The following is a 10,543-nucleotide window of genomic DNA, read 5'->3' on the forward strand; positions in this document are numbered from 1 at the left end:
TTAAAAATAATAATAAATAAATTGGTTTTTTAAAACATTAATAAAAAGTAAAATGTTCCTTCGAATTTCTTACACCAACACAGGTCAGTTCACTGTCAAGAAAAATGTTAATTGGGTGAAGGTCTACTTGGGCTTGTAACCGTAAGGTCGTGGGTTCGAACCCTGTCAACGGCCCGTCGTCTTGTCCTAATGAAAGGCATTTTATACGTTAGTTTTAGTAGAGGTTTTAAGGCGCTCGCAACTGCATAAGGTCATTTGAGCGCCAGAAGATCAGAGGTGTTACAAGAGAGTAACAAACATAAAAAAGAAGAAGGGGGAGATAAGGACGATAGATGTTGGATAGGAAAGAAGAAGCACAGCACTCGCCAACCACCCACGCACTTCATACTTTACACGAATTTTCCTAACTTCATCCAGGTGGGTAGGGTACTCTGCTATAGACAGAGAAAGGTCTTGTCAATTTATTAACGTTTGAGCGTTTAATTAATTAATTTTTATTATACCGTTGTTATTATTATTATTATTATTGAAATCGCCATGATTTTAAACATAGCGTCATGGCCACCCTCAATGTTGGCCCGACAGAGAGTGAAGAACCTGAATGGGCGTAGTAGGGCAAGTAAGTTCTGAATGGAGACCTCAAGTAGACCCGTATCATCACTGGGCGCTTGCTGTGTCAACAGACTCGTCTTACAGTCCCAGAGTTCTACACGCACTACATGTATTACCTTCAGCACAGCTGTGGACTCTTCAAACTGATTACTTCTCAGCTTTCTAGAGAGTTCCCTGGACAAATATTGCGAAAGGGTTTCATAATACCCTCCCTCCCTCTCCCACCTGCCTAACAAAGTCGCGTTCATTGTCGAAGAAGAAGCGTGAAAATAACGGAGATAACTCATGGAAATACAGGTACCTCTTGTTTGACGGAACGTGCTGATTTCCCCTTTGATGTGAAACGAGAAACATATCGACACGATGATTCCCTCATTCATCTAGTGCTGTGAAGTGGTAAGACATACAAAAATAAAAGATGGAAGATAGAAAAGTAAAACCTACAGGGGTTCAAGGCTCAGCTCAGTCTCACGTTTTGTCCTTGGGAAACACACTTTACAATATAGGAATTTTACCATTTGGCTCGGTCCATTCGAAGATGTTTAGTTTTAATAAGTATAAGGTTTTTCATCGCTCACAACTGCATAAAATCAGAGACTAACGTTTAATCTAGAGGCACCGTCTCTTAAACAACCTTTACAGTGTTGCAAGGGAATTAAACATATACAATTATAAACATTTTAGTTTTCAGTTTTAATTTTAGCTTTAGTAAGTGTTTTACGGCACTTGCAACAAAATAAGGTCATATAAGTGCCGAAGATTAGAGTATTTAGTTTTAGTAGAGGTTTTTTGTTTTTGTATTTGTAAGAGTTTTACGGCGTTCGCAACTAACTGCATACGGTCATATGAGCACGGGAAGATTAGAAGTGTTACAAGAGAGTCACTAACATAAAAAAGTAGGAGGGGAGAAAAGGAAGATAGATGTTTGATAGGAAAGAAGAAGCAAACCACACCACAGCACCCGCCAACCACCCACCAAAGATTACAGGTGTTACAAGAGAGTAACAAACACAAAGAAGGAGGGGAGATAATGACAATAGACGATTGATAGGACAGAAGAAGCAAACCATGCCAGAGCACCCGCCAACCACCCACACATTTCATTTTGCACAAATATACTTACTACATGTATATAAGAAATATTACATTTCTAGAGAACAAAGTTAAGAAAACAAAGCACTGTACAGACATCCGATTGAGGTTACTATATGGTGGACCAATCGCCATTCAGTGCTGAAAGAAAAGCAAGAATGATAAACAGACACAACAATCGAGGGCAAAAAGTAGGACCAATCAGTGTCACCCTCTAACCATCTGCCTAAGGCCTTTCAAGAACAAGGAAGTAGGACAATAAAAAATCCCAATACAGAGCAGGAGAAGGAAAAGCGAATCATACTAGAAACGTTCATCTTTTGTTTTTGTTTTTGTAAAGTGTTTTACAGGGCTCGCAACTGCATAAGGTCATATGAGCGCGCGGGACACACCTAATATTTTCAGTTGGTAGGAAATTTTGAATTTTGCCAGGGTGGCAGTCGAAGCCTACTCTTATCGATTTTAGACCACCAAGGGATCTTTAACGTGCACAACTTGCACACGGGACCTCCGAGATTTTTCGCCCTTGTCCGAGAAGGCTAGGTGTAGATCTTTCCTACCAGAAGATCAGGGGTGTGGCAGAAAGATAGCAGTAAGGAGGAGCCAAGGGGTAGCAGTAAAAAGGCTGCAGAAAGAATCAGGGGCCCAGAGGAGGGGGCAAAGGAGGTGAGGGGTGGGGGCAGAAAGTGAAATTGAAAGCAGACAACAGAATATTGCTAGAGAGCAGGAAAGAAGGTGAAAGGAGACAATTTTAGAGAAGAAAATTTTTCGGTCGCTACCCGGATTCGAACCCAGGACCTTTTGAATGAAAGGCCAACACCTTAACCTCTAGGCCACGAGAGCCCCCACGTTCATCTTTGCCAACTAGACAAAAAGTTTACTTCAAGTGAAAAGAAACACATCAACACAATAATAACCATTTTGAGAAGACAAAAGGTAAGATAAAACACACAGAAGCCACAGTGGGAAAGAAAAGAAAGGAAGTTATAATTTGTGTTATGATTAAAGTTTTTAAAAAGTTAACAGAAACAACACCAAAAAAAAGTTTTCAGAACATAACTCTAAACATAACGAGAGTAGTATTTTATTCTGATATAATCTTGATATTCACAAACAAGTCAAGACCATCAAACATTCAGAAAAACTTCCAGTTTTCACTCAAGTTCTGGTAAACTAAGACAGGTCAGGAACAGATGGGACAACAGCAGCAAATTCAAGGAGAGCTACGGAGACAAAAACTAGCACGGAGCACACACTCACAGAACACACTTCCTCAAAAAAGAAAAAAAGAATGAAAAACCACTCCACAATCAGTTGAGATTCTAAAGAACAGACTTACTTGTCAAAAGTAAAAATCTACAATACCCCTGGACGTCTAAAAATAATGTAATATCAATAAGTACTTCCTGAAGTCATGGTTTACTCAAATAACACAAAAATACCATTAGCACAGAATCAACTCCAACATATTCAGAGCATATAGTAAAAAGTGATATGACTGAAAGTAAGTGTATGGGATTAATGCCTTTTTCAACACAACTGAGCTTTTTGAGAGGCAGGGTTTCCAAATCTAACATTCACCTCAGACTTAAGAAAAACATTACAAACAGAATCTGAAATGCATTTAAATACTGAACACACAAAAAAGGGACCAAAAAAGGTCACTAATAAAACTTTGAGGACATACATTTTCACAACGCTACACTGCACTGCAGGCTGCTCTTCCAAAATAATGCCTAGTATATTTTGCTGCTCATAACTGATGTGGTAAATAAATAACATTAACAATAATAGTGTTAAACAATCAAAGGAACATCTGAGATTCATCTCATCTCTCAACACGAGGGAAACGGAAGCAAAGAACATTCAACTCATTATGTCACAACACATCCAAGTCCCTATACTCACAAACAAAGAAATGTAAACTGTCTCTTGATGAATGTAAATCCCTGTAACTCTCAATATTAATATATATAGAATCAAATAAAGTCTCAGTCTAAAATATATGTCAAAAGACACACGAGTGATACAACAAGTTCCAGTGGTCCCCAGGAGTCACGGAAACACACTTGACGGATGAGATCATGATCCTCTCTAGACACTGTACCTTTCTTCTTATGCTAATTCAATATTATCTCTTTTGCAGCCCCCTTTTTTACTTATTATTGTTTGGAATGTCATGACTGTGATAAAATGATCTTTTACTACCGTTATTATTCCTGTATTCATTCATTGTTCCTGTTACAACCATTATCATAACTATCATTACTAACAGTATTATTACTTGTGATATTATTCTTATCATCATCATCATTGGTACCCAAATTATAATCATTATCATTATTATCATTACCATTATCTTCCTAGTCACAAAGCAAAACCTTGCCACATAAAATACTAATGTGATGAAGGGCATGAAGGAAAAAATTAATTATTTGCTATATGTGACAAATGAAAATTTTCAGAAAAAATAAACAAAAACATACAAAACGAATGCAGTAAAATAAAGTTTGAACAGTAAGTTTTTCGATCCTAAATAGAAATCTACGTGATATGCAATCCCAACACACAACAGTTATTGCTCTATGAAAGAATCACAAAAGATAGAAGGAACACTCTTCAATGGCACCAAAAATACCAACCACAAAAATAAATATGGTATTCAAAACAAATTAATACTTATTCAGTACTAAAAAGAAAACAAAGAAAGAGTAAAATGTCATGCTATAATTACTCCAAACTGTAAATACCTGGCAGTGCACTTATTTTTTCAGTAACAATATGGCACTGAGGAATCGACTGATACTGAAAACAGAATGCACCATATCATCCCTCTTCTTGTAATATGACTGGGTAACTCCAGCATAGTAAAGTTTACAGGTGGAGCAAAAAACTCATTAGGTTTCCTCATCCAGCAACCTAGTGTGAAAATATGAAATGGATAATTTGCAATCCATTTGTCAAATTTAGAAAATGTTTATATTTTGTGGGTTAACTAGTCTTATTGCAAGGGCGATGATATCTTGACAATTTAAAAAATCCCTGCAGCTGAAGTGAAAACATTTAGGTATCTTTTCTCAAAAGCATTCAATTAGGTAGTCCAAAAAATATCTTAGCACACAGGTATGGAATTGCACAGTTCCAGGAAAAAACCCCTTTCAACAGAAATCAACAAGATGAACTACTCAGAGAGGCGGGGCCTCCAATCCTAACAACCAAGTGGGAGCAGCAGAGTGAGAACTCCAAATACAACAAAACATTCAAGACAAGACAAACTGAACCAGGACTCACGGTGAAGTTATCCATAGCACAGCCATGCATGACACCAATACAGATACAACCCTTCACACATTGAAAACAATTTTAAAAATATATATATAATAATCACCAGTCAAATACAGATAGATTCCAATTTAATCATAGTACCCCACTGCATCAAAACAGTTGGCCAATGGTTTTATCTGCGAGTAGTGAAATATGAAAATAAAAAGTCTACTGCACCATCGTAACATAATTATTTAATTGTGCTTCTGTTACTGTAATTGTCCACAACTCACTAACAAAACCGTGAGCTATTCGTCTTTCTCGCAGTACGGTACTACTATAACAGATCAAACAATGAGCCAGTTCGAAAGAATTCAGTCAGGAGTCATATGAGTGGACGTGTAGCTCACATGTCGGTAGAACAACAGCCACATTCCTCAGCACAACAAACTAAGGTTCTGATAACAGTTAAGAAAAGGAGTAGTAGTAGACTACATAGGAAGCACAAGAAAGAGACATGATATTGTACATCTTTTGAAAGAAAAGTGGAGCAAAGAAGGGAGGTCATACTTGGTTTAGATTTGGTATTTCTGAGAGAATGGTCGTGCAGTAGTTAAGTCATAAACCCAGAACCGTCACAATCTTCATTGCAAAGATGCTAAAACACACAGATGCTATAAGACTCTGGTTATCAAAAAACCAAAAAAACTCCTCACACTTTTTCTTAGCTCACAAACTACAGAGCTCACATGGATCAGCCCAACAACAACATGAGGTACATTCACTCCTCAGGCTACTCCTGCTCTTGCAGAGTTTCCTTGTCAAAGGTGTACTCTCCCAGGCCTGACCCCGCTCTGGTCAGTTGTGTCACAAAGTCCGAGATCTCACGGATCGACTCCACTTGTTCCTTCAAGAACTCACCCTCCAAGAAGTCTCCCAGCTGCGTTCAAGACACAAAAAAAAAAAACAACAACAAATATTTAACACTTTCATTATTTATTATTAAAATTTTTAAAAAGGGGGGGGGTTGTTAAAATGACACTTTAACCAGAGTATCAAAACATTTCTGGATAGAATAAAGACAACAAAACCTTGAAACTTTACAGTGTCAACTCATTTGCATAATTTGACATATTATGTCAGAAATATTTTTTAAAAAGGAAAAATGTTTTTGGTATATATTTTGTAGAATTTTACGTTCCTTGACATAAATTAGAAATTAAATCAATTTCACTAAATACAATTTTTTTTTTCCTTCTTTGCCTAAGTTAAGATAAGAATAAAAAATTTTTTAATTTTTAGATACCCAGGAAGCAGGTCATGTACACATATGAGATCATACACAAATAATTTTAGTATCGAATCAAAGTCCACTCAATAACCTTTCTATTGATAACATTTATTGAATGGACCTTCACAGGAATTTATAGTATTTCTTTTCTTACGTCCACCCTCTTTACCTTAAAAAACAGTCCAAAACTCAAGAACAGTTAATTAAGAGTTAATCAGGTAAGCATTTCATTTTCGTCATATAGGCTACAATGGCTGTAACTCCTTTATTTTGTGAAAAAGTCAATTGAAATTTTATCACAGGAATAGTTAGGCAGAGAAACATTACAAACTCTGTGACTGAGAAATTTGTCTTAATTGTAATAATTATCATAATAATAAAAATAGCATTTACGAGTATATAATGCATATCAAGCTCTACAGCATTCTCTATGCACTTTACAACTTAAAGAACCCAAAAAGACCATTTCAAACTACATATCTTTTATAATTATAGTTCAAGTTTAACAGCTGCCTTCACCATTACAATCAGAATTGTTCAACCATTTCATAGCAAAAGCCTTGGATCTGAAAATAGAAAAACTTGCTCTGAAAACAGACCCATAATGCTTATGGGCTACAAAATTCATGAGATCTCTATACAACTCTCTCAAAGACTGACATGTAAAAGCCTACATACTTGAACATCATTTTTGCTGTCAGCAATCTTATGCAGGTCAAGCAGTGATTGGTTCACACTTTTTTCCAGCTTCAGAGCAGACGTCATTGCATCCAAACCAGTGCCCCATTCATCCAAGTCAGGTTTCTGCAAAGTTTACAAAAACATTGAATCAAACAAACACTTACGACCGGTCTACTCAGTGCGCACTGCCATTTGGGTTCAGTCGAAAAGAGTCAGAGCCACCCAGATTTTCCTCCATGGAGTGGCAAAACCTACCATTTTGGCACAATACGACTGATTTGATTTGTGACCTTGAAAAACAAAAGCAAACGCATTTGATCTTAAAGGTCATAACTGAACTTAGATCTAGTTTAGTTCGGTCAAATTGCACTAAAATGGTAGCTTTTGCTCCTCCATCAAGAAAGATCTGGCAAGCCCCAACTCAATCAAGTGAATTCAGTTGGCAGTGTGCAGTAAGTATAAAAGACTACATAACATTTTTTCTACAATAAAATCTGGACCATTTTAAGATCCTTGAACACTGAAACTTATTAGAGAGCAGTATGAAGGTTGTGATTCTATCCATAACCTAGCAGAAGCACAAACTCACCATGTCTATAAAAAAGTAAGCCCTACTTTATTTTATTAAGTCCTGATAACGAATAACACTTACCAGAATTATCATACTACAACGACACTTTCTAGTACTAAACTAAGTACAGTATAACCCACTTATATCAACGTCCGATTTATCGACATATTTTACAATTACGAAATTTTTCCTTCAATATCTTCACTGAACAATTTCTCTTCTATCGACTTTCTTTCGGTCCACTCTGCTTTATCGACATGCTTTCTGGGTGCCTGGTGAAGCCCACGAACATAAATGGGGGGAAAAGCCACGCTTACGGTCAACACATTAGTTCTTCAGTAAGTCCGCATACTCATCAAGTAGCCTATATCGACACACAAGGCTTTAGTAGGTCGTGTAGGGCCTACACAGTGAAAAATGGTGAAATGGTATGGGTTTAACGCCCCTATCAACACTATTAGGTTATTTAAGGGGCGGGGCCTCCTAGTTTAACGTCCGTCTCTGATAGGACCGAGCCAAGTAGGAAGTTCGTGTAAAGTGCCTTTCCCAAGGTCGGACCGAGCTGAGGCTCGAACCCCCGAACCCGCAATCTCACGATTAGGTCTACACAGAGTAGTCTCCAACACAGTACAGTGCCTCACAGACGTACGTGAGCGTCTCGCACACTGGGCATCATCCCCCTACCCCCACTCCCGATCGCCCACTCCCCTTCCCCATCCCATTTTCAGTCTGTCGCTGGCAAGTGCCACGGTCAGTGAGTCGGTGCCACGGTCAGTGAGTCGGTGCCACGGTCAGTGAGTCGGTGCCTCGCCTTTCCATTTTCTCCACCAAACGGCCATAAACAGGCCTTACAAGGATGCTACAACAAAGTTTGCCTTGGTGAGCAGCGTGCGCCTCGGGCTGCTCAGTCTTTGGTACCATCACTCCAACCCACCCCCACTTTTCCCCTCTGCCTCTTATTAGCTTCAAGAATCAAGGGAAGCAACCAGCTTTAAAAAGTAATGTTGTCTTTTACTGCTGACCTCCCCTTGTCTTTTCCTCTTTGGCTTTATATTTTCATTTATCGACATTTTTAAATATTGACATCAAATCCACTTTCCAAAGCATGTCGATATGGATTATACTGTACATTAACGCTAGAAAATAGACAAAGCACATCTGAACAAGAATAGGGCCTACATTGCAAAAAATGGTTCTTTTCCATTTGTAGAGTCTATAAAAGATATTAACTTTAGCTGAACAAAAGTTTTTGCTGTTTTGAAGAAAAGAGCAACATGTTTAGTGAGAGGAGTAAAGAAGAAGGAAGAAAGATGCAAAGAAGGCAGAGGGCAGAGATAAAACACTGCAGAACACACAATGTTTAGATTTGATCAGAGACGTTACAATTTACTACTACTCAATCATGATAACTATTGCACCATCTACAGGAAGGAGGACGTTGGAGGGCGGGGGTTGAAACTATTTATTTGTACATAATAACATAAATCAGCAGTCCATTAAGCAGCCAGTCAGCAGAAGAGTATCACGACTACATTAATTTATCCTTGACGGAATATTTTACTTGTTTAGAACAGGGACCACAAATGCCGGAACTCTGAAAAAAAACCCAACAATCTTTGACAAGGTAGAATGTTGAACTTTATCATTATATGTAAACGTTACAGTCCCCCTCAAGAAACTGCATTACGAATCTTTCATTATATATATATGTATATATATACATCAGGTCAATGTTACATCCTTTCATTACCTTGATATCCTGGAGTAGAATTCTCCCCCCTCTCATATTCTGGTACTTCATCAGTTTCTCAGCATGCTCCCGCTCTTCGTCAGACTGTTTCTTGAAGAACTTGTGGAAACCTGGCAGAGCTACATCATCTCTGTCAAAGTGAAAAGCCTGTGGGAAAGATGAATTCAAATTTATGAAAACCCTGAAACAAAGCTTAATTTAAAAAACACTGAACATCAACAGCTTTCAGCTTTCAGCTTTTCAAACTTGACATAAAAATTAGCATGTTAATAAATATCTTCCAAAGTCTTTGCTGAAAGAGGGAGGACAATGATCACTGACAAGAGTGAAAATTCTCAAACAGTGTAGAACAGCGAACAGTTACCCGTAGTGCCTCAGCGAAACAAAGTTACAAGTTGGGATGGTTGCCAAGCACTAGGATGTTGTGGGCTAAGATTTATTTGTACTCAGAAACTGAACTGACTGAACTGTTACCTTAATAAGAATCAAGTAAGCAGCAGACTGAGTAATCATCATCATCATCATCATCAATGCCTTTCACCCCTGGCAGGGTATAGGCCACATACAAGCTCCTTCCATTTATCTCTGTCCTGAGCCATCCCTCCAAGCTCGTTCCAAGTGAGCTTCATCTCTCTCATGTCCCTTTTCACGCATCTCCTCCATGTTTCCAGTGGCCTACCCCTGCCTCGTGCTCTTTGTGGGTTCCACTGCAGTGACTGTCTTGTGATGTTTCCGCTGGGCTTTCTTAAGGAGTGTCCCATCCATCGCCACTTTATTAGTCCTATTTCTACTTCTATTATATTCTTTTGTCCTGTCCTTTCCCATAGCTCTTCATTTCTTATTCTATCCTGCCACTTAATTCTTAGAATACTCCATTACGCTAGCCTCTGGTGGCTTTTTTCATGACCCAGTCAATTGTCATTATGAAGAGAAAAGATGAGAGCAAGCATCCTTGTCGCACTCCTGTCTGTACCTGGAATGGTTCTGAGAGTAGTCCTTCGTGGAAGACTTGGCAGTTTGTTCCATCATAGGTGGCCTTCAAAAGCTTGATGATTTTGTCAAGACTGAGTAATATAAAACAGGAATTTATGGGGGCAGGAAGGAGGGGGTGGGAAAGGCAGGGAGGTGGCTTCTCTGCCTTTGAATATTCATCATCATTATGTTTGTCGCTACCGCTATCAGTCCTGAGGTTAACTTTACAGACAAGTTTCACTTTCAATCTCGAGGGAATGACTTCAGGACTTGGGCCTACAGGTTACAGGCAAAGATTTACTCTAACTGA

General features: G+C 38.4%; 1 protein-coding gene across 1 annotated transcript in view; it reads right to left on the minus strand.

Annotated features, from left to right (window-relative positions):
* Nucleotides 1–2,754: 2,754 nt before the first annotated feature.
* Nucleotides 2,755–10,543, minus strand: part of LOC101847647 (soma ferritin) — a 16,345-nt gene continuing 8,556 nt past the window's right edge. The window contains exons 2-4 of the mRNA XM_005095987.3: nucleotides 9,262–9,408; nucleotides 6,938–7,063; nucleotides 2,755–5,908 (exon numbers count right to left, since the gene is read on the minus strand). Of these exons, the coding sequence (XP_005096044.1) occupies nucleotides 5,762–5,908; nucleotides 6,938–7,063; nucleotides 9,262–9,408 (420 nt within the window). The 3' untranslated portion in view covers nucleotides 2,755–5,761. The remainder of the gene's footprint in view (nucleotides 5,909–6,937; nucleotides 7,064–9,261; nucleotides 9,409–10,543) is intronic.

This window comes from Aplysia californica, unplaced genomic scaffold (genome assembly GCF_000002075.1).
Source record: "Aplysia californica isolate F4 #8 unplaced genomic scaffold, AplCal3.0 scaffold00118, whole genome shotgun sequence".
Classification (NCBI taxonomy): Eukaryota; Metazoa; Mollusca; class Gastropoda; order Aplysiida; family Aplysiidae; genus Aplysia; species Aplysia californica.